Source organism: Aphelocoma coerulescens, chromosome 3, assembly GCF_041296385.1.
Source record: "Aphelocoma coerulescens isolate FSJ_1873_10779 chromosome 3, UR_Acoe_1.0, whole genome shotgun sequence".
Lineage (NCBI taxonomy): Eukaryota > Metazoa > Chordata > Aves > Passeriformes > Corvidae > Aphelocoma > Aphelocoma coerulescens.
In genome coordinates, this window is record NC_091016.1 from 83113356 (window position 1) to 83137925 (window position 24570).

At 37.3% G+C, this 24570-nt stretch overlaps 1 protein-coding gene across 1 annotated transcript in view; it reads left to right on the plus strand.

The window, feature by feature from the left end:
- ASCC3 (activating signal cointegrator 1 complex subunit 3) overlaps positions 1–24570 on the plus strand; it is a 256973-nt gene that overhangs the window by 17145 nt on the left and 215258 nt on the right. Inside the window, exon 4 of the mRNA XM_069011075.1 lies at positions 934–1517. Within this exon, the coding sequence (XP_068867176.1) occupies positions 934–1517 (584 nt within the window). The remainder of the gene's footprint in view (positions 1–933; positions 1518–24570) is intronic.

Consider the following 24570-nt stretch of genomic DNA (forward strand, 5'->3'; position numbering starts at 1 on the left):
GCCAAGGAAGAATCAAGCTAAATACTGAATTTGTAGCCACCTCCTTTTATGTTACATTTCTAGCTACTCAGCCTTGTTCCATCTGCTTATGCTAGAATTTTTTTGGTTTTTCCTGTTCAATTGTGGGGAAGAAAACCCTTGTTTTTTCTGGTGTTAAACCTAACCTAAGTTGAATCAAGTCACAAGAAAAAAATTTTGCATGTTGTCCTCATTTAAAATGAACAAAACCCCCAGTATGCTGGCTGGTTTTGTTTAGGTTATGCTTGGTGACTTTTAAAATTTTGTTTAGTAGTGATATATTGGTTCTTCATATGGTGTTTTCCTTGTGTTTTCCTTGAGTACCTTTGTGAATATTTGTGTAAGAAATATATTCATGTTTTTATGTAATAATATATTGTTTATTTGCATAACATGATATTTTGTAGCTAGAAATCTAAATTAATACATTTATTTGCTTTAAATTTTTTGAGCAATTTTTCTAACTTAGCACACACTCTGAAGTAATTCTACTGGGAGTTACTACAAGAATTCAGTAATTCCCAGCTGAGTTCTGTACATTTATTCTGTTATGAATATTCAGATTAGGGAGTGAATAAATAGTGAGACAAAGTGGGAATTTGTTAACATTAAAGAGCTTATAAATATACAGTTGTGAGTTTAAGACCTCTAGCAAGTTTTTTTCTCTAGCTCAGAAAGATAAGAAAGCATTGGTAATTCTTAATATGAATTTTTAGTATGTAGAAGGATAGTGAAGACAGATGCTTTATTATCATATACCTTTTATAATTCAGTACCTTGCAACCATTCTTACTTGTTATGGTCTTCTTTTGATATCTATGCTGATGAGACTTGCAGCAAGAATTTGAATACAGTTATGTTATAGGTAATGAAACACTCTTAAGTGTATTAAGTTACATATGGTTTTGTTAACAGTTGGAGCTGAAAATGGACAAGAAGCAATTGAAAGTGGAGCTGTTTTCCTCTTTAAGACATTTCGTGGGAAGGACTGTGTTGGCCATGATGAGACAAAGGTGATCAAGCAGATGTTTGGGCCATTCCCGTCATCATCTGCTACTGCAGCTTGTAATGCCACGTCTCGGATTGCTTCTCACTTCACAGAAGAACAGCTTACAGCCCTCATACAGATGGCTGAAGAGCAAAATGGTGATAACAGAGTGTTGTTTGGTAAAAATATAGTGTTTTCATTTGACATGCATGATTTGGATCACTCTGAAGAGCTGCCTGTGAATGGTGAGACTGATGCACAGAAAAATATAAGCTTAGATTATAACAAATTTTTGAATAACCAGCTGAATCACTTACAGAACTACTGTGATGAAAAATCTAATCTCAAGTCTTTGGAAAAAGTAGATGATTCTTTTTTATGGTGTGAAGTTGGAAAGTACCTGAAGGAATCTCAAGGAGGTAACCCTGGAGGGCCAACAACAGAGGACCTCTGCTGCACTTTGTATGAGATCCTTGCTTCTACCAAAAGTGCCGATGAACTTCAAAATGAGGTACACTAGCACATTAACCATACTGCATATATTTGAATGCTCCAAAACCATACAATTATTTCATATTAATTTATGCCAATATACTTTATCCAATTGTTGTTTCTGCTTTTTTTTTTTTTTTTTTTTTTTTTAAATCTGACTTGAGAAAAATCTTGTGGCAGCATCATCATTTACTAGGGAGAAGAAGGATACAGCATCAGGTTTATATGAATAATCTCCTTTTCCCCCCACAATGGGCAGGATATTTTTTTTTTTTTGTGGCCATTTACTCAGCTTTTCCATACTTTCTTCTTAAGCAAAAGCCAGTTTAAATTGCCCATAAAAGTGTGAGGAACTTGCAAAGACAAGCTGAAGTTAGCTTTCTTGGACAGGTTTCATCTCCAATTTCAGAGGCTCCCTGTTGCTGGAAGGCTGAGCAGGTGCTGCTGCTTTAAAAGTTTGTCATATCAAGTCTGTTTCTTTTGATGGGGAAAGGGGGTGGCTGGATTTGTTACAAGAATGGCAGAGAAAATGTGGGGCAGAGGGAACAGTTGCTGGAGTTGAAAGATAAGTATAGTAGTAGAAAGGGGAAAAATGTATCATTAAAGGCTGGAGAAGATGTTTTCCAGGTGTGTTCACAAGAGATGATTGGATCAATCTAGACAAGGGGAAACTATTTTCAATGGGGTAAGGAAAGAATTAAAGCAATTAGGTAATTTTTTTCCTCTGCACTCTTCTGCTACATTTACTTTTTTTTCTTATGTTGCCCTGCTTTCCTTTCATGAAAACATCCAGTACTTAAATTCTCAAGTTGACTTTTCAGAAAGACTCTAGATTTGGAAATTTGCTACCAAAATACAATTGGTAGTAGGAATAGACAATCCTGTGAAAGACAATATAGTGAAAGTTTTCAGGAATTTTGCCATTGCAGTTGCAGATTTTATTCTTCTTAATAAAAACATTATGTGATAGAGAAGAGGACCTGTGTACTTTATTTAAAGTTTAGATAACTATGTGTGGATATCTAATGTGTAATGGTATAGTTGCTAAAGCCATATTATTGTTTTGTTTGGTAATCAGTGGGCCACATTTTGGCTGTCCTTTGAGCTGCTTTCTGGATATATATATTTTCTTACGGATCCTAAATATAAATGGAAGTTGATCTACTTTCTTCTGCATTGAAATATATTTGAAAAACAATACCTTAATATGTGTCTGCAAACAGCTTCATACTTTGGGTGGTCATATTGAGGGAAGACACATGAAAATGGAAGACTGAACAGGTCTTGGGTAAGAAAATTGGATAAAGAAACTTGCGTGTGAAATGAAACACAAAAAAGTGTTTATTTGTGAAAGGGACCTGAAGTATATTAATTGTACAGAGATAAAGATTTCAATTTTTTTTTCTAGATCAGTGACTGATTTCTGACATCATTATAGGGTATGCAGAAATAATTCCATACTTCTGCATAATGCCTACTTAATGCCTGAGTTTAATTTGTAAAATGTCAAAGGAAAAGCTCTAAACCTTTCACTTGAAGCAAGAAGAAATAACATTATTTTTATTTTGCAAATTTATGATCATAAAGGATTGCTAAATCAATTGGCAGAAAGTTCAAGCTATCAGTTTTTATGTAGGTCACCAATAAAGACTTACTTTCCATCAGTTCCTGGAACAAAGAATTCTTGGCAAAATTTCTGATTTGATGGCTTTACAGAAGTTTTACTTTGATAATATGAAAAAATTGTTTGCCAGTGAACTGAAAATTAATGTAAGAGTTAGTTTCTTTTGTTTGCGTCACTAGAGAGGAAAAGGATTTCTTCCCTCAAGTGTCTGAAAACTGCATCTTATTTTGAATTTTTAAAACTCCTAGTAATAAAAAAAAGATCTCCCCATTGTCATTATTTTGTTGCTTTTCCTTGCAAGAGTCTTATTTCATTGTTCATTGCACACTGTGGGGGTCATGGGGGTGTATGACAAATTTGAACCTGATCACCTTTTGTTAAAAACTAGCTGGCATTTGTATTGTGCTCTCTGTAGGCATAGTCGTGACTTGAAAATTTCTTCTGGACTTTGGATTTTACTATCACTTAGGGATTTTTTTTTTTATTACAATAATTTTGTTGATGCCATCATTAAGAGCAGATGGTGCTTTTAAACCTGAAAATAACCCATTTCTAGAACTAGGTCAGAGGCTTGCTGTGTGAGGTGGTATAACAAGTTGAGTGATCATGCATACTGAACATCCTACATTTCTTAGTGGAATGAATATAGGCTAAAGTGTCTGTAAGCTACAAAATATATTTTTTCTTGATAAACAAAAAAGTCCCCCAAAAGCCCCAAAAAAGAAGTATTGATATGAAAGGATAATTCTTTGTAAATAAAAATCCAGATCTATAAAACACGTTTTTATGTTTTAAAAGAGGAAGATACCACTGTGTGTTTATTATTAAACAAGAAAAGGATGTGACTGTTGGTGAGTGGACTTCTGTAAGACAATTTCATTTGATCCTTAAGCAAATTTTATTGAGGTGCCAGATCACATTAAGAATATGAGCAGTTAAGATAATTTATGGGGTGGCATGTTTTAGGGTTTTTTTGTAGTGTATGTATAGGCACACTTATATGCTATTTAGGTTTTTATCTACTAATGAGCTCTACAAGGAATTGAAATTAGTTGCTTTCCCCAGCAGTGTATAGTTTATGTTTAAAGTGGTTGGCGAGGTAGGAGAAATACTTTGTTCTTTGTTTTCACTATTTAAAAACATTCCACTCTTCCTTTGGGACAGTTTGTTTATCTGGCATGTCACTGGTGACTCTTAATTAGAAGAAAATTGATTCTTATGATTGGAGTGATATGGGAGTTATAACTTATTTTCTAAGTGTTTGGGACAGATGCTTTTCATTGGGGACACGAAGTCTAGTAAAGCTAAATGACAGCTACACACTTCTTAGTGTGTCAGGTTTTGTTGATGAGCATATGTATTTTGTTGATGGTAATGATGCGGTTACAACACCATTATTTAAAAACAAGAAGAAAAAAACAATAGCCAACTATAGTTTGGCCAATAACTGTTGTGGGTTTTTATTTTTATATTTGATTAAAACTTAGTATGCAGTGCATATGTCAATTTGAGCCCTCAGTTTCTAGTATATGATAAATGAAGACTGGAGCCATCTGAGAGCATTTTAGCAGCTTTTCCACCTAGCACCTCCCAGGGTAACTAGAATAAAGTTGGAAGAGTTTAGTTCCTCTGATTAGATCATGCTATTCTTAGAGGACATGTCTCTTTCTTCTGTGAACCCTTGTCTAGTTTATCTGCAAAATTTTTCTGAATTTTGTTTTACCTGTATCTATTTTTACACTAAGGGAGAGGGTACATTATCCCTTTATCATAACAAAACAAGAAGATATTTCCTGTAGAGATAAAATAACTAGGGGGAAAAAAGGGAAATGCAATCAGAATTGTGTTAAGATTTTATTAATTCAGCATACATTATGAGAAATTGTGCATTTTATTCCTCTTGGGACAAGGCAAGAACTTCGCCCAAATAAAATTAGGAATACTAATATCACTTAGCAAATTAGATTCAATGGTGTTTTCCAGACAAAATCATTTTAAATGCTGTATAAATTACTAGAAGAACACGAGGCTAAGATATGAAACAGCAGAACTGTATCAAGAAAACTACATTGTAAGCAGTAGTTTGACTATTATGCAATAGTACATATATTTACTTATCTCTATATATGATGCACTGAATTGCCCACTTAAAAGCCCAGGCACGAGGCTTCTTTTGTCTGCTTTATGGCTATGACTGTTTCCAGCTCTCTGCATTAAAAAGTTAGCAGATACACATGCTATGGCATACAGGGCTTCCATCAGTAAATACAACCCAGATGCATTGCAAACTGTCATAGTGTGAAACAAACCTTGCTTTTTGTTTCATTCCTAAAAATAATTCAGTATTCATCACTCCTACCAAAAACGTGAAATATGTTTTCTTTCTTGTTGTCATAAGCACCTGAGAATAGTCAGGGTAGTAAAAACTGCACTAAGAGGCCAAAGGGTAGTGATGTGGAGTTTGAAGGATCTCAGTCCTTCCTTCAAGGCTGAAAAACATTAATTCCAAATCAAAGTAGACGTGAAACCATAAAAGTACAAGTTGTGGAATATAGATATGATATGATATGATGATATGATATGATATGATATGATTAAAAAAAGAGGTCATGAGTTGGGCAGCACCTCTTCCTGTTTGTATTCTTTATTAGTTCAATCCAGTAATACACTCTTCATTAGAGCCAAAAGGTTATTGCATTATTACTGAAATTGAGGTTTTTTTACACTTATTTCAGAACGGAAATTAACAGATTATTTTGTTGTTTCATTAAGTAGGAATATTTTTTTCAGTGTGGTGTTTGTGTGCCTCTGAATGCTTGATGTAGCAACAGACTTTCAGACAGTTTTCCCCAGTCTCTTCTAGTGGAGCCCTATTGTCTCTCAGGCTTCTGCATGTAAGTTTTCTTTAGCTGCCTTTGTCGCTGGTAACAAGATAATGATTTTTTTTTCTCCACATGAATTCATCTACATTGCTTCTGTTGCCTTACCTTAATCCCACCACAAATGTCTGCCAATATGCTTTGTTGGTTGAACCTGTAGATGCTCATGGGATCAAGGACAAGGGGAGCTTAACTAATCTGTCAATTCAATGAACTGGCAGGAAGCTGCTCTGTGTCTGCCACCAGCCTTTTTGCCAAAGTACAGGAGAGTAAAGGAAAGCAAAATCTATTTAAACTTTCACAGAATCTAGAAGGCATCTTTTCTGTCAGTGATACAGTATCTTGAACTGAGGAAGACCCATTAACAAAAGAATGTGGGAAAATTTGTCCCAACTTCTCCCCTGAAGACTGCTCCAGAGTCTTGTTGCCTGGGTGTTTAAAAAGAACCCTTGTTTTCTGCTTTTTGACTTTATTCAGGGCTGGTTTTATGATCACTTTTCCTATGCTGTGCTACAATTTTCCTTTTTTTTTTTTTTTTTTTAAAGCAGTTTTAAAAATGATCATCAAAGAACTGTGCTTATAACTTCTTTTCCAGGTGATGCTATGCCTTTTAAACATTCCCTTTCCTTTCATTTACCCTTCAGGCAGTTCCTTGCCAACTTTTAATTCTTCTGTTAATGCTTATCTTCACAAATTTAACAAGTCTTCATGTGGAAAATTGCAATGTTTTAAATGAAGTCCAGATGTGAGACAACTGCTATTTATTAATTTTCTAGATTAATGAAGTGTTAGACCAAATGATGTATCATGAGTATGCCCATGCAATGTTTATGCCTTTTGCCAGTTACCTGAATGTTTTATTGATTCTTTCCAAAATAGATTCTTTTAATTTATCTCCAATCATATTTATATTTTTCTTATCCATAGTGTTATTGCCCTTGTAGATGTGTGATCCTTAGCCTACAATTTCATGTCAGTTTCTGAAGATTTATGAAAGATTACATTTCACTCAAGCTGTTTTAACAGTGAGCTTTGAATTTGGTTCCTAGCTTCGGTACGATCATTTTTGTATCTGTGCTCTTTTCTCTTTAACCACTGTGTCCTTATATCCAAAACAACATTTTAATTGTAGAAAAAAATTGATTTTAATTTTAAAATTAAACTGAATTAAAATATTGTTAGTAACTTTGAAGAGTCAAGATTTTCCTTTCAAAAAGGAAATTTATACTATAGTAAGGGACCTAGATAGTGAAGTCAGCTGGTCCATGGAAGTCAAAATGGAAAACATGCCTGTACACCTGCAAAGGAAAATACCCTAAAGTTATTTCCTGATGTAGGGATATGAGCCAATAAATAGAATCATAGAACACTACATTGGAAGGGACCTCAAGGATCATTTGGTCCAACCGTTCAAGGCAAAGGCATGATCTAGACAAGATGGATCAGCACCCTGCCCACCTGAATCTTAAAAGTGTCCAGTGCGGGGGAATCCAACACGTCTCTGGAAAGATTATTACAATGACTGATTTTTCTCATTGTGAAAAATCTTCCTCTTGTGTCCAGTAAAAATGTTTCCAGCATTAACTTGTACCTATTGCCCTGTCCTTTCCGTGTGAATCCTTCTAAATAGGATTCTTGCATCTTTTGTGCAAGGCACCGTTTAAGTCCTAGAGCACAGTGATGAGGTCTCCCGTAAGCCTTCATTTCTCAAGGCTGTACAACCCAGCTCTCTCAGCCTTTCCTCACATGGCAGGCTTCCCAGTGGCCTTTCTCCTGACCCTCCCCAGCCCGGCCACATCTTTTTAATATAGAAGGGACCAAATCTGAACATAGTATTCCAGGCATGGCCTGGCAAGCACTGAGTAGAGTGGGAAATTGACTTCATTTTCTGTGCTGGTAATGCCCTTGTGATGCCACCCATCATCCTGTTGGCTTCTTTGCCACAGCAGCACAATGTTCACTCATCAAGCTTGTTGTTCACCAGGACCCCCAGCTCCACTTCTACAGGTCTGCTCCCCAGATGGATAGATCCCAGCCTGTGCTGCATTCCTGGACTGTACTTGTCCTTGTTGAACTTAATAAGATTCTTGGATTTCAGTGTGTTTTCTTGATGCTTGAAAACTAAGTTGCATTTCTTAAACTGTGTATCCTTCAGCCTGCAGCAATGGTATTTTGTTTTTAGAAATTCTCCCTGTCTAAACCAAAACATAATGGATAGATTTGGCAATAGAAGTAGCCGCCTTCCACTGCAGCTTGCAAGTCATAGGGCATGTCATTCCCAGTAAACTGGGATTGGTCAGTGTTGTTAATTCTGATCAGAATGAAAAGTAAAGAGCTCGACAGACAATGGATAATAATGTTATGGCCCTTCAGGTACTGTTTGCCTTTTTTTTTCTAGAAATCTTTTTATCACATATCTCATAGATTATTATAGAAAGATGCATATTTTCTTAAAACACAGTCTCTGTTTTGTTGGATTTTTTTTTTTTAGAATATTGACTGCTGAAAATAATTTCTGATATGCATATAAACATTGGGTAGTATGTTACTCTAAAAACTGATGGATTGATAAAGGAGATGAGACCCCTTAAATTTTCCTGCATAATGTCCACTGTTATGTTTGCTGGATGTTTTGTGGGGAAATCTCTACTTGGTGTTTCACAGTGCTTGCAAGGAAAATTGTGTTATAAGGTTGGGTAAATACCACCTTTTCCTATCATAATTGTCTTTCAAAAAGCCCCACAGTTCTTAGATTACCATCACTTACTTTATCTGATGCTGTCCCCTCTTATGTGAACAACGCACATAAGCACCCTGAATACGAAAATGTTTTAATTAAAAAAGTGTTGATGTTGCATTTCACGTGGTAGTCTGATCATGACAAAATGTGTCTAGGCTGACTTTGATCAGTACTTGCCTCTTAACCTGGAGAATATATGGATTCCCATATCTTTTCATTTTATTATTGATAGTATTTTACTGAGAGGTGTACTTGGTTCAGTTTGCTTATAAAATGGAGAGCAGACACAGAGAAAAGCTATGAAAACTATCTGTAGTTACTACTTAAATATTGAACTTTCTCAATTAACATCACACTCTTGTGCATTTTTTTGGCTCTGCTTTGAGCAGTAGCATGAACAAGTAAAATCTGAAAAGTGTAGAGTGGTGTCCAGTATGGGCATACTGGGCTGAGGCCAGCAAAGGGCCACCGGGATGATGAAGGGACTGGAGCATCTGACATACAGGAAGAGACTTAGGATACTGGGGTTGTTCAGCCTGGAGAAGGGAAGTCTTGAGAGTCTGATGAGACCTGGTGGTGAGGGCATGGTGAAAATGGAGCCAGACTTCTCTTGGTGATACTCAATGGCAGGACTAGAGACAGTGGACATAAATTGGATTACAGGATATTACATGTAAACATTAAATTTTGTTGCTGCAAGGATGGTCAGATACAGGAATAGTTTGTTCAAGAGGTTGGGGAATCTCCAGCCTGGGAGACTAGATCATTTCCAGAGGTTTCTTCTAGCTTCAGCCATTCTGTGATTCTGTAATTTCAAACAAAAAAATTGAGGTAATTGGAGAAAATTCATATATTTACTCCAAATTTCATATTAGTTTAAGTCTTCATTTTCTATGATGAATTTCTTACCAAAAAATCAATTCCTTACCCTCATATGTTTGGGTTTGTTTAAATTAAAAGACTTCTTGTTTTGTTACAAGCTTGTTATTAGTAGAATCTCATGGTAAGTAAATGGAGTGTGTCTCTTTAAGTACTTACATTTTAACCTTGTGTGTAACTTAATTAATGAATTATGGTATACAGGAAATAAATAGTCCTTGTGTTGCAAGTGATGTCAATTAGGTTTTAAAGTGACCTCAATTTCACATGTGTTAAATTGGTCTCCTAAATTAAGTATCTATCTAAATAACAGACATTTGTTGTCCAGAAAAATCATTCATTTTGTTTCCTGCATTAAACAGGAATCTGTAATGGTTATTATTGTTATAAGAGAAAATTACATAAAGTCCTAATTCATGTGACCAAATTTCTAATATCCTTTAAAAGCCTGACATTATTTATATGAACATTTAAATGTTTTTTTTTTCAATGTGTAAGCTAACACAAATGTAAGACTGTGAGATGACATTGAAATACAGCTCAATAAGAAAGAGTGTATTTTAGAGTGAACAATGAAAACCAGCTACAAAATAATTTTTTAATTCCCACAGACCTCACACACTTATTCACTCCTTCAGGTAAATGAATGGAAGAGCTTAGACAACATTGCACAACAGCACAAGCATTTTGTTTTAGAATAAAGCTAGGAAAATGTGTGTAGATTTTGTTTCCTGGTAGTGGCTTAGGGGGCTTGTCAGTAGCAAACACTGCAGACATTGTTCTCTCTTTACATTGTGCCCATTGCTTTCCAGAGTAGTCAGAACTTTAGTGTAACATTTACACATAAAAACTGTATGTTCTAACTATTAGTATCCAAAAATCTGATGGCCTGAGAAATACTTAGCTTACATTTCTAAACCTGACTTCAGTTCAATAATTCTCAATAAGGTCTGTATTGAGAGTGATTCCCTGAGCAGTCTGAATATGTAATTTATGTTAAGAGCCCTAAAGTCTTCACAGTTCACATTATAATATGAACTGTGAAAAGTACTTCAGCATTTCATTTTTTTACAGACAAGTTTTTCTTGCAGGTGCTAGTTTTGAGATCATTCATCTGACACACTGTGCAGACTCCAACAGAAGTGCTTTCAAGAAACAGGCTTCACTGTCTGTGCACAATGCAATTGGCTCTGCCTCAATATTTGCCTAATACTATTGCTTGTCTCAGAGGGCAAGTGGAGCTTGTTTGCATGTTCTGTGTAGCCATTTCCCTAGTTACAAGCTGACCTTCACCATCGGAAAAGTGCAGCATGCAGGTGTGAAAGTAGATGTTTGCTTTTCTTAAGCAAAGTAGGACCTAGAGTGTCAGCTTCTTGCTGCTTTTGTAGAATGCCAAGTTTTGGACTTTGCAAAGGCTCCTCCAAATGCTCTGGTATTGGAAACTCAGTTTTACCCATCACTAGCTCAGAACATCAGTGTAATTGTGTATGCTTCATTGCTCCCAGATGATTATCTCTTCCCTGTCAAAGCCAGAGCTTGGCTTTTCTGCTGCTCTTCAGGCATAGGACTTCCAGCTGCAGCTTTTCTAACTCATCTGAAGCAGAACCAAAGCTGCTCCGAGACCCCAGCACAAGGCTGCTATTTTCCCTGCACAGTTTTCATTAAACCACTATTAGGGGAAGAAAGTCAACTTTGATGTCAAAATGCAGTCTGGCAGAATTTGAGGCCAATGTAAGTAGACTTAATACATAATTCTTAGAAAATTTAGTGGGAAGCACATTTTGAAATGTAATAAATAGGGTTATGTACTGATGCATAAGTAAACACTACAGGTTTTTAGGGAATGAGAAAATTAAATTGGCCAGAAACTGAAGTTGGTGGTGAAATGGCTGATGTGGTTGTCCAAAGTGTAAGAAATAGGAAAATTTAATATATTTTTAAATAATAATTATTTGTGTGTAAGCACAAAGGCAGAACCTCTGGGATAAAATAGGAGCATCATTAAAATCAGTTGAAGATCTTTTCCTTGATTTCAAAAGGTTGGTTTTTTTACTACCTGCCCTAGTCTGTGCTTATGTTTTAACATATTTTACAGAGGTGATTTCTGAACCATATATAGCTGGTATTTTACACCCACAGCCAACAAAATAGCCCTGTTACAAAATAGGATTGCACTAACATGTATTTCTACAGTGCTTGGGAAAATTTTGCCACTTAGAAGATGTTATGGTGCTGTGGCATTTTTATGAGACTTTCCCACAGAGGAACTGGGTATCTGGTTACACACTGACTGGTTAAACTAGTTAAAATGATAAAGAGTAGTTAATCTGCCGAATTTTACACTGTTAATAAAATAGTCTTGAAAACCTGATCTAAGCAGATGCAGTAATAACTACATAAACCAGTGAACAAACACTGAATACTCGTGTGAACACAGAAGAGTCATACAGCAAGTTTTTATTTAAAAAGCAAAATAGATTTGGGGGTCTGTAAAAAAACTTTGCCTAAACAGCTTGGTTTAGAGCATAAACAATTTTTTTAATGAGTATTATATTTATTATGGAAATAGAAAAGATTATGTGAAATAGCTTTCAAATATACATTAATACAGGGAAAATCTTGGATATTTGATGTCAAAACTGAGTGTCTCACATGTATATTTTTGTCATGTTGCAGAAGTTCTCTAGGCCTCTAAATTAGCATGTTAATGCTGTGCTGGATCTAGGCATGAACTCTTCAGAAATGCAACAAAATCATCCATGCTTCAGCATCTTATATTACTTGTACTATTACTTTTATTAAATATAGTAGGAATGCCGCATATTGTATAGATAATTCTATATTAATGTCTTGTATTAGTCAGCAATGTTTTTTGAAGACCTCCGTTTGTGAAGATTAGATTTCTGGACGCTACCTGTAAGAATGGCAAAAAATTGTGCTACTTGATTTTATCATGTAGAAGTCATGACTAAACCTTTCTGTACTCATGTTAAGTTCATTAGAGGAAAAAAACAAAACTGTGGAAATGAGCTGAGTGGAATTTGCAAGTGAAATTCTAGAATGAAGAGTCTACTGACTCTCCTTGCTCTAAGTAATCAAATTAAATGTTAAATTTAATGTTAAATGTTAAATTATCATTCTTTAAAAAAATGCAGATGCTGAAAACTAAAAATATTCATCTAGTTCAGTAGATATTTACATTAAAAGCCCCCGAAAGCCAGAACCATAATTTTATTGTGACTGAACATAAAGACATCAACATTTGTATGTTTATATCTCATTGTAAAGACTTTAAAGGTCTTCATTGTAAGCACTGCCAGATACTTTCAGTATTACAACTACATTTTTTCATTGATCTTAAGTGGAGAATGTGTTAATATAGAATGCTTACTGATAGAGAAAGCAGTTTCAGGAGATGACTTCATCATTACTATATATAGAAGGTGCTGAAATAATTGGAAAAGGGTTCACAGGAGGTCCATCGTATAGAAGGTAGCATGTGAAATAAAGCATGGAAAACTGAGGAAATGACATATGACACAAATAATTGCCAATCTGGTTTGATGCAAAGAAGTGGCAGTAATACAAACAATACTTAGTGTGGGAGGAGTGCATCAGTGGACTGTGGTTTGCAGGAAAAGGCACTCAGAAGGAGGGAGGGAGGGTGGTGGGGCAACAGACTGTCAGCATAAAACAAACATTCCATGAATATTGTCTGTTATCTTAGCAAGGAACAATCTCACCAAGAGTTTCCATTAACTTTCATATTCCAGGGAAGTTGGTTTCCAGTTCTAGCACAACTTTTGCAGTAACCAAAAAAATGTGCATGAGAATAAACTCTCAGAGCTGTTAAACACAGAGCAATTGTCTACTCCTTGTGAGTTGTTCTGCAGGATGCTGTAAGATACCTAATGCTCCATTTGGAAATGACTATTCAGTTGCCTGTAAGGGCTTTAAGCAGCCACTGAAAATCAGAAGTTGATTAGTATTTTTTCAATAAATATTCAATAGCCTATTTTATGTAGGCTATGTCTAGACTACTAGTGCTCTTTAGTCATGTAAGTTTTCACAGGTTGTGTTGATATGTCCCTGTATCTGTTACCTGCTTTCTGCTGCTGATACTCTTTTTTCATAATTATTGAACCACAGTTCACTGGATACCTTGGTTTTGCAGTATTGAACGAAGTCTGAAGTGATAGTTAAAATGTTATCTGAAAATCATATAAGGCACTTCAAAAGTTATAAATGGCTTATTTTTGGAAAGAAATGGATGTACTTATCTGACTTCCAGAAATGTTCATCATTTGCTCCTGGAAAACTCTTCAGCCAGCCCTTATAGTGGTTGTTACTAATCTACCCATGATTGTAAAGTTAGCTATAAGTTATAACTTATCCAGGATCCTTGTCTGAATGTTTACAAATGGTTATGAATCTCTAGCTTACGTATGAGAGATAAGAGGCTTATGACAAAACATGGAAGAGTAACACGTAGTAGTTTTATTAAGTATCTGAAACATAATGAAGATGAGGAAGTGCTCATCGCCAAGGCAATTTTTTTTAATAGTAATTTTTAATACTTTCTATTCTGTCATTATTTGCCTATGTTCTTCCTGAACTCATCCAGAATTTCATCTCTAAACCTCTCTGAAAGCACAGTGGCTTCTCTTTCATCTTTGGACAATTTAGACTTTTGCCAAGGAACATTCCTGAGGTCAGACTAAATTTCTATCGCAATTGTATTACTTCCATGTAACGGTTCACTAATTTGTTAGTTTTGTCTCTTAGTAACTATTCACACACAAGTTTACTATAGATATGGATACATAGTAGAAAATTCAAACTGTTCTTATAATTATTTTGCAGTTAAAATCAATAAGGAAGTGGAATAGCTCTTGTTGTGAGGCTCCTTTGAGAGAAATTTCCAAAAGCTACAGTTCAACATTCATTTTGACTTAAAACCAGATAATTTAAGTGTTCATTGCTATGTATATGCTACAGCACATGAAAACTTTGCATATAATAATATATTGATGTACCTTAATCTTCATTTTTCTTAAGGTACCATGAAATTATGACATTAGCTTTTAGTTTTGTGTGTGTGTACCCTCACATGGCATATGATATTTCGATGTCAAAGCAACTTGTCTCATAAAACATGTTTGGTTTTAAGTGTCAAAGTGGCACTTCCCTTTGTTCAGTATAATGACTTTCTAGCCCTAAAAAATTAGCATATCACAAAGCTTATTCCCCATTGCCTAGTTCATAAAAGCAGTATCCATTTAGGGAAAGTACAGGCATATGAAGATCACCCCTGTTGAGTTTTATCTTTATCTTATCATCAAAGCTTCTAACTTGGCATGAGACTGGCTTTTCAAGCTCATATTTTCTTTGTAATTTTATTAAAATTACCAAGAGTTTTATATTCAGACAATACAAAGCTTGGGTCTCATTATTCTTGACCACAGAGCTTATGTCCTCTCCTTTTATGTAGAGAAAATAATCCTTATTTTTGAAACATTTTTCCCGTTTTTTAGTTGTGGACTTCTTTTTTTTAAATCCAGAAGTATACAGCTTTGTTGTTTTCCAAGGACTGTTGAAACCCCACAGACGATAGGAAACTGTCTTTTTGTGAAAACAGAACCATGCTGTCTCCCTTCATAAAAAACCCAATTGAATGGCATTTGAGTGCTGGTTTTCAGGGATGTAACTTAAGAAATGATGAAAGAGCCACAGAGAGAGCCAAGAAATGGTAGGCTTAATCCCAGTGCTGAGAGCTGTTCACTGTCCTTCCTGTCAGTAGCTGTTCCTCTTTCCTGTCAATTCTTTACTTCAGTTGTGTACTGAGAGAAAGCGTGTTGCATCTTTGAGCTGGTATGAGGCTTGATCTATTAATGATACCTTTTGAATCAGTTTCAGTATTATTAAACTTAATGAGATTTTTTTTTAGAGAAAGCCCGTCTGTAGCTGATGAAAATTTTCCCTTTTTTATTTTCTTTGATGCCGAGTTCTTCTCACATCCTCATGGAGACATAAGGAAATACAAGTTCTGCAAGAAATACAGTCAGATGGCACCTGAAACATTAAGGCTCCCTTATTAACTAGGCACAAAATCACTTTCCTCCAAATCATTTTATCGAAGGTGGGAAGGGAAAAAACCCACAAAGAAATCCCAAGCCCACAGCTGCTTGAGCTGTGGAAGTGGCAGGGCCGGGTTTCCTGCAGGGCTCGGTGTTGCCTGGTTTCTGTTACGCCGTGCCTGCCGCAGCACGAGTGCTGCAGCTTTGCTGGCTGAGTGAGGGTTTGTGCTGGTGCTGTGCTGGTGCTCACTGGTGCGTGCCAGTGCTACTGTGCTCCTGCTGCAGCCTCCCAGGGAATAAGGACAGGAGGCACAAAGACCAGTCATTCAAATCTGTCTTCACTACTGGCCCTGAACACTTCTGCCTCTCTGTCAAAACTGGAAGTTACTGAAGAGCCTTAACACTTGTTAGTTCACGCACTGCTAAATGCACAGTGATGTGCTAGGCCTGGTTTTCTTGGAAAGCTAGGCTTTAAAGTAATCTTCTGTCTGCTGAAACTCTTTTTAATTTTTTTTTTTCTGTACGCTCATAAAACAATATAAAAGGCTGTTTCAGGCCAAAGCTTGCCTTGTTTTCTTCTCACCCACTCATGTGTATGTCTGCCCAGAGTGCTGGATTTCACAGCCTGGGGTTGGTTGTCATAGCCCATTTCCCTGGGTCCAGCACAGGATATTAAAATTCTGACTTGACTATCCTAATTGGGATAAAACTAGCTTCCAGTATTAGGGTCCCTTGCTACTCTTCGCCATTCACCTCTGTTAAGCAACATAAACCAACTCCTTGTTGACTGGCTCGTATTTTGTTTTACTCTGTCAGTACACATTGGGGTAGCAGATCCATACTCAGCCAAGTCCTCCTTCTAAAATGGGCAGGTTTGGGAATTGCTGTCCTTTGAGAAAACCTGCAGGTTTTTGTCTTTTGCAGAATAGAATTCTGTGCTAACCACTGCCATTTTAGAAGCTTCTTAAATCCTCATCCCTGAAAAAAAAAATCAAATTGATTGTGATACAGAAATCACTTCTATAAATGTATGTTTTCTGCTGGGTAAAGTCAGAATTCCTTGCCCTTGTATCTACAGGTAAGAAAAGTTGCCAGTGCTAGTATCAGGACTTTTTTTTAATGTCAAAAATCATTAACAGCTTATCCCAGAATACTTCTGAAGATAAATACTAGTTTAAGGAATCATATAACAGTGAGGATTTCTATATTTAAGTTTGTCTTCAGGGTTTCCTTTTCATAAGGCAAGTCAGTAATCTGCTGTTTGTAGCTGCTGTTTGACATTATTTCTAATTGCTGAAGTTTTCAGGCTAAATAAGCTGGTGGAAGTTGCCTTGTAGCGATGTATTTGAAATTTTGAAATAAGTGCATCTGTCTAAGTTTCTAATTAGTCGCTGTTAAAACACGGATGATGGTGGCAATGATCTCTCCAGTCTACTTATTTTCACATAAAAATACTGGGAAAATTTGCTAAGATTTGTGATTTTGTGCTTATCTCTTTTTCAGATATGGTAGGCAGTTTTAGTATGGATTTGCACAAGGAGCTGGAGGAAGATTTTCATCAAATTCAAGTTATGCTGTGACAGACTGTGCTGTTTTTTATTATAAGACAAATAGTAAAGAATTATCTGTAATCAAAACTGATAATCAAATAAATAGGTTTAGGCCTAGTAAACAATATTTACATACACTTTCAATCTGATACTCTGTTTTTTTAAATCTTGTTATAAGAAAAATACTTTTTGCTTCCCGTAACTGATAAATGTCAGTGTTTTAACTATAGAGTTCAATTTGATTTAAAAGAAGCCTTGTACCTGTAGGCTGAGTCTTCTAGGACATTTGTTTTCATGTTTTAATACTATTTTTGGAGTTTTCCTTGCTGTGATTCATGTATTTAACTAGTGTAAATACTAGTTGGAGTAAAATTATATAGTCATCTGTGCATACAGAAATACATAAAAATAGAGCATTATCCCAATATGCTGAGGAGAGATGGTTTTAAAAAGAGTAATTGGCCATGTCTTTATTATACTTGTGTTCCTGGACCAAAAATGTGTCCCATACTGAAGACCAGATTTCCAGCAGTTTCTGTTGTACTGCAAATGCAGTAATGAGAAAAATAAACAAAAGTTGAATATTGAGTAAGAATTTGTTATAACTTCATTACCTTTGTGGAAATGTCTTTCCCAAAGACAATGTTATATGAAAACTTTTCCATCAGCTTCCTTACTCAGCCTTCTTCTACTGTGTAAGTAAAATTCAAAGTTTTTGTTGAGGGAATTCCTGAAATTTTGCTGCTTTTTTTAATCTGTCTATTCCTAAATTTTTATTTAGTTAATTATTTTCTTCTAATTGCCAACTGATATTAAAATCCAAAAATTCAAAGCTAACTAATTCACAGAGGGATCTTTAAGATCTCTCTAATAAGAAGGAGTAACTTCTCATTCATCATCTCGAAGGTGATGTTTGATTCCACTGGAGGCTGCCTGAGAGCCAGGTGCTCCTTGTTCCCTTAGAATGTTTGCTTGTTCTGCCTTATCTGATCCCTGTGATCAGTGGGATTGCAATATGAGACTCCTCCAGCCCTTGTATCAAGGAATAGCCATCAGAAAAGAATTGTGCATACACAGGTTATCAACAACTTGTCTTAAGAGGGCTTGAAGTGTCTGGTCACTGTTCTGTTTGTTGTGAGACCAGTGCAGATAAGCTGAGCTTGCTTAGACCCTGCTGAGTCTCCTAGGTGGTTTGCAGAGTTGGAAGATGTACTTAATGTAATGGGTGTTTCATTCAAAAAAGCCAGTTTTTAAAAAAAGATAAGCAGATCTGAGAGCTGAATTTCTTTCTCACACACCTAATACCTGTTATTAACAGTGGTAAGAAATCATGCTTAATGTGGCTTGTCTCATTTTAATCAACCTGTAAGAAACATGAAAAGACAACACATCTGAGATTTGGTTTTAAACCAAGTGTTCTTCTGTAGTCTGTGGTTGTTAGAGGTGGTGATAGTCTCTTACATTTCAGCACAATAGTAATTAGCAGTCAGTGTATATACTATATCCATGAAGTTTGTGATGAATTTTTCATATTAAAAAAAACTCCCTCTGTCTTCAATGTCCTTGTTTTTGTTACTGAATCTTTTTAAGCAGTATTCTAGGTACTATATTCAGACAGCTTTTGCAATAAGCAAAGTAGCCCAAGGAAAATATTCTATTAACACTATAATTTTTTAAATGAAGCAATCATTTCAGTTGCTTCAGAGCTACTAGGACAGAAGAAACTTGAGATCATGCTATGGTAATGATTCTTCCACGGCTGTTTGAAAACTGTGCCTTGTAAAGCAGTATCATCTGCAGACAAGCTACAAAGTGCAGGGATAGCAATTAATTGTGTAGGTGGGACTCTGTAACCAAGACCAGCTGTTAGGCTATGAAAGTAAAGAGATACAGAGAACAACCACTGGTTGGCTGAATTTGGGTTTCTGTTTCATTTATTGCTGTAGAACAGTACTAAGACTCAAGCAAGGTACAAGGACTGTTCATAGTCTATTTTTGTGTGCACTTGTAAAACAAAATTTTTTCTGAGATTTATAGGGCTCTTTCCCACCTCAAGGAAGGTGTAGAAATCAAGAAAATGCCCTTGTGATGGCCGATAGTTTATGATGTCAATGTCTTACTCACACTTCTACGCCTCATATCTGAGAACCTCCAAAGCTCCTCGTAAATTTTACTTTATAGAATTGAAAAGAGAGTAGTAGCTATTTGACATTCAGAGTAAAATCTTGTTCCAGTCTTGAACATTAAGATGTACTTTTTACAGCTGAGCCTTACTTGAAAAAATTCGCTATGTCATGTGTCTCATTGGGGTTCAGCTTCTTTCTGGTAACTGCTCTAGCAGATAGACTGCTGTCTATATTTAAGACTTTTGTCTGCCTCCTTTCCTTTTCCATAGAGCTAGCATATATTCAGGAGAAATCATTTACATGGAGACCTTGCCTCACCCTTTCTAATGCAATATGACACATCTTGTCCTTTTGTTCTTACCCTGATTACTCAGTACACTTTCTTCCAGATATTAAGCACATAAAATAAAATGTAAAAATCACTCAAACAAGTATGAGTGACCATATATCTCACTCATCCATGTTTTTATAGTTACGGAGTAGTAGCTGAAGTCATGTGGGACCTTTTTATCAGAGGCAGTCAGGGTTGCCTTTTGGGCACAATCTGTTGCTGACTTCAAGGAGCGTGATAATTTGGCTGGGATTCAAGAAACTGCTGATTGACACACAGCCTCTCCATCTGTTGACCACTGTCTAGTTTATCTCATTATAACTTAATAGAAAGTCAACTGTGAACATTCACCAGATTCCTTTGCCTGCTCTCAGGGTCTTGGGTGTTGATTTTTCAGGCCAGAATATATAAAATAACATACCAAATCTGAAATGCTAGCACCCACCCTGACGGATTGGGTTTGCATGGCCAAGTCTTTGTAGTGGGGGGTGCTACAAGAGTGGCTTCTGTGAGAAAGTCCTAGAAGCTTCTCCCATGTCCGGCAGAGCCAACCCCTGGCAGCTCCAAAGATGGATGTGCTGCTGATCAAGGCCTGGCCAGTTAGAAACGGTGGTAAAGCTTCTGTGATGACATATTTAAGAAGATGAAAAGTTCTCATGCAGTTAAGCTCCTGGCAGGGACCTGCAGACCCCGTGGAGACAGAAACCCATGCTGGAGCAGGTTTCCTGGTAGGACTTGTGACCCTGTGGGGAACCCAGGCCAGAGCAGCCTCTCCTTGAAGGACTGCACCCCATGGAAGAGTGACCCATGCTGCAGCAGTTTGAGGGGGACTGTTGCCTGTAGGATGGACCCACTTTGGAGAAGTTCATGGAGAACTGTCTCCCCTTGGAGGAGCCCCATAGTGCAGCAGGGGAAGGACTCCTCTCCCTGAGCAGTGGAAGAAGCCACAGGTGATGAATTGACCATAATCCCCATTCCCTGTCTCCCTGCACCACTGGGGAAGAAGGGAGAGCTGGGAAGGAGGGAGGGGTGGGAGGTAGGTGTTTTAAGGGCTTATTTTACTTCTCATTATCCCTCTCTGATTTTGTTACTAGTAAGCCTCCTGCATGGATATGTTTTCATAAGTCTCAAAAAACGATGAGGTTAAAGAATTGTACTTTGAAATAGCAGCATTCTGTGATATTTATTAATATCTTAATTGGGAAGCAGTGGATTACTCCTACAGTATGAAAAAATATTAATATGAATAATATTTTGGTGTTGCAAGGCCTCAAGTTTAGTTATTTCTGGTCTTTGCAAATTTTTCTAGCAATGTCACTATTCCTACCATCAATGGTAGGTGGTGACAGATCTTGCTCTTTAACTTATTCTCTATCTCTCTTCTACTTGTCTTGGTTTAGCTCTCAATGGTTGTTTTCTACCCATGAGCTCTGGCAGGCTTCTGGTGAGCATGGCAGACATCTTGTCAATAATAACAGGTCCTTGCTTCTGGTCTTCTATATTCTTTTGCTTTTCCCCCTCATTCTTGAGCAATGAGCTTAGTCTGTCCTAGCTATTTAAAATGTCCTGAAAGCCTCCTTCCTATTCAGACAGCAGCAAGATTAATTAGGTGAGCAAGACAGTTCTCAAACTGCTGGTAGCAAATGAATATCTGTCCACTCATCAAAAAGGCAAAATGGAGTGACTTTCACCACACAGGTGTTGCAGAGTCTGACGTGTAGTATTTTATGGGTTTGGCTCTCTCTGACTGGTAGGATGTCTGGAGAGCAGGATGTGCAATTTCACCTTGATGCTCTTCCGTTGAGCCCCCGGCTCACTGGGGATGGAGTTTTTGATCTCTGACCATGAAGTAGAATGCATTGTGTAACATTGCCGCTTCTTTGTGAGGTTCTGCTGTTCTAACTGGGTGAAGTAGCTTTAAAACAGATGGGTTTTGTTTCAGAATATATTGGGAAAACAGGAGGGGAAAAATATTATCCCGTTCAAAAAAAAAAAAACCTATGTTATCTCTTTCCCCAGCAAACCCCATCTTTTCTGACTGATGCTTTTCTAGATTGTTCTTAACAACTTCCAGTGAGAGAGATGTTTTGGAGTCCTGTACAGAGATAGATATCGACATTGGATATTTTAGGGCTAGTGTGTTATTGTCTTCTGATGGTGATGGAGCAGTGGTGTGAGTTTGAGTTTGGGGGTTTGGGAGAGCAGCATGCTAAGTCTGAATGTGCTTACATTGTGTCTGCTGCCTTGATGAGAAATTAGTGTTTGAGCCCAGATCTGGTTGAATTGAAAGAATTTCATTTCCCTGTGATTTGTGATTATTTTTCCCTCCCTGCCTTAAGCATTTGCTCCTGGAAAATCCCTACTCAAATTTACCAGTACTAAATGGCCACTTTCTTTTGAAATGTAAAAACAGGGTCATCTTATGGTTTTCGATAATATTAGTTAAAATGTGGCTGTAAAGTGACAGTAAATAGCTATGCAAAATAGGAGAATTAATGATCAGTGCTAGCAAAGGCTGGATAAAGGGAAATCCATCGTAGCTTGAGATCCTTGACAGCAGAATTGATGTCTAACCAGCAGTTTCCCTGCTCTATATTTTTGTAGTTTGTTAATTTTGAGAATCTTCTATTTGTCCACATTTACTGTATTCTCTTATTTTACTTTTTCTGGAGAATGCTTCTCCAGTTTGCCATCACTGGTTACTCTAATGAAGGAAATACAAGACTCTATACATTTCGGCTGCTAGTTCATGGTCTCTTCAAACTGCACCATCACTGTACTAATTTACACAAACCTTATGTTTTTCTAGAAACCCCTGAGGTCCAGGAGTAACACTTTTTTTTTTCCTCCCTTATTTTTAAATGACAGCTTGTATTATGAAGTACAAATTGGCCTGAAAAAATGGTATCGTTGGTTTGACGCCATTGGCACTATTCAGAATTTTTCAAATATATGAAGAGGCAACACAAAGTTATTTCAAGGTATTCCCAGAGGGCAGTAGTCATAGAGAGCCACAGAAAGATTCTTTGTTAAGGAGTTGGCAAATTAAGTACAGGACAGTGAGAGACCTCTCTCTCCTTTTATAGTTAGAACAGAAATACTTGAATCCTACAGTGCCAAAGCCTTACTCTTTCACAGAATAGCACATCAAAGTACATTACATCTTGTATTCCTACCTGATTTCTGAAGTTATGTGGATAATATTAGCAGCAAATTCAAAAAGCACTAAGGAGAAACTGTCCTGTTTTCTTTTTTGGAAATTGAAAAAAATTGAGAAAAATTGTTTTGAGCAGTATTAAAAATCAAGGATGGGTTTTTAGTAACTTGCTGCTTACTGTAATGCTTTGATTTTTGATAAAATAATTATAGATAAGACAGGCATGAATGTGCTTGTCTTGGTTTGAAAGACAGATGTCTACTAAGGAAGGCAGGAGCCTCCCTTGGAATGGCAAATGTGACCCCCCCTTCCCTCCAAGTTATTATAATTTTGAAATCAAGGGGCTTTTAGGCAAAGATATGGGAAATAGGAATAACAGTTCTTTATTATTATATATCTATATGTGTATAACAAGGCAAATAAAAGACAATAACCATGGCAGTAGCAGCAAACAATCCCAAACCCAGTGCCAGCCTTCTCGGCCGCGGGCCCTTTCCCCTCGGGTGCAGTTCCGCTCGCAGCCGGCAGGGGCGCTGGCGGCTCCCGGTGAGCAGGGCAGGTGCGATGGTTCCCCCGCGGCTGCAGGGGGCGCTCCGGAGCGAGCTCGGGGAGCACGTGGCTGCTCTGGTGCCCTGGGATCCTGGGGAGGGATGGAACAAAAGCTTCACAAACCCCTGGGCAGCCAATCCCGGTGTCCGGCCGGACCCTTGGGAACAGCAGGCTGGAACGGCAGGCTGGAATGGCAGGGACGAGCACAAATCCCGGGTGGCAGATGAAGTGTATCCAAACTGAGGCGCTGCGGTGGGAACCCCCCAGAGCTCTGGGCAGGCAGGGTGAGCATGGCTACAACATAGCGAAGGCTCAAAGCAACGGCAGGGGGGCAGGGTGGCCACAGCCCAGCTCCCAGCGGGGCAGGGAAAGGCGGGCTTGGGAATCCGGGGCTTCTCTGGCAGAAGGAAAAAAAGCAGCCGAAGAAAGCAGCCTCCCTCTCCATCCAAACGCCGGGGACCGACTGTCCCCACACCCAGGTGAAACCAAAGAGTAGCCAGATGCACCCCACTCAAGTGGCTAGGTCTTTTGTTTTTCTTAAGTACCCAGCAATTTGTCCCCCTAACACCACATATGGGGAAAATTCCTTTAACAGAAAAAAAAACCCCAGGAGAACTCCTAAGAGCCCCAACAGTGCTTTTAATGTTTTGGGTGGGGTTTTTCCATTAAAACCTAGCATTATGTAGAAAATGGAACTTTAAATAGGGAACTGTGTTTATCTAACCTGCTACAAGAGAATCGTTTGAGTAAGAAAATCATTGGACCGAAGTATCACTTACTGGTACAGAATTCTCTTCTGGTGTACATCACTTACATTATGTGTTCAAATTACTTGCAGGATTATATGTACAAGTACTATAGACTAAAGTCAATACCAGTGTCATCTTAACTGTTTCTTCTATGCCTGCTGCACTCCACATCTATGCTATTTAATTTTTTTTGTAGGATGAGACTGTGAAAATGCAGTTGGCTACATCTGTAGCCTAATGCAGTAGGCTACAACATACAGTGTTAACTGTAAAGGGAATAACTTCCTACATATCTGACTTTCATGAGAAAGCATTGGTTCTCTTGATTCATCTGCATAGGTTATGGAGAAATAAATTTACAGCATATATAAATAACCATGAAAACATGCAAAGTTTAGTCTTGAGAAGAGT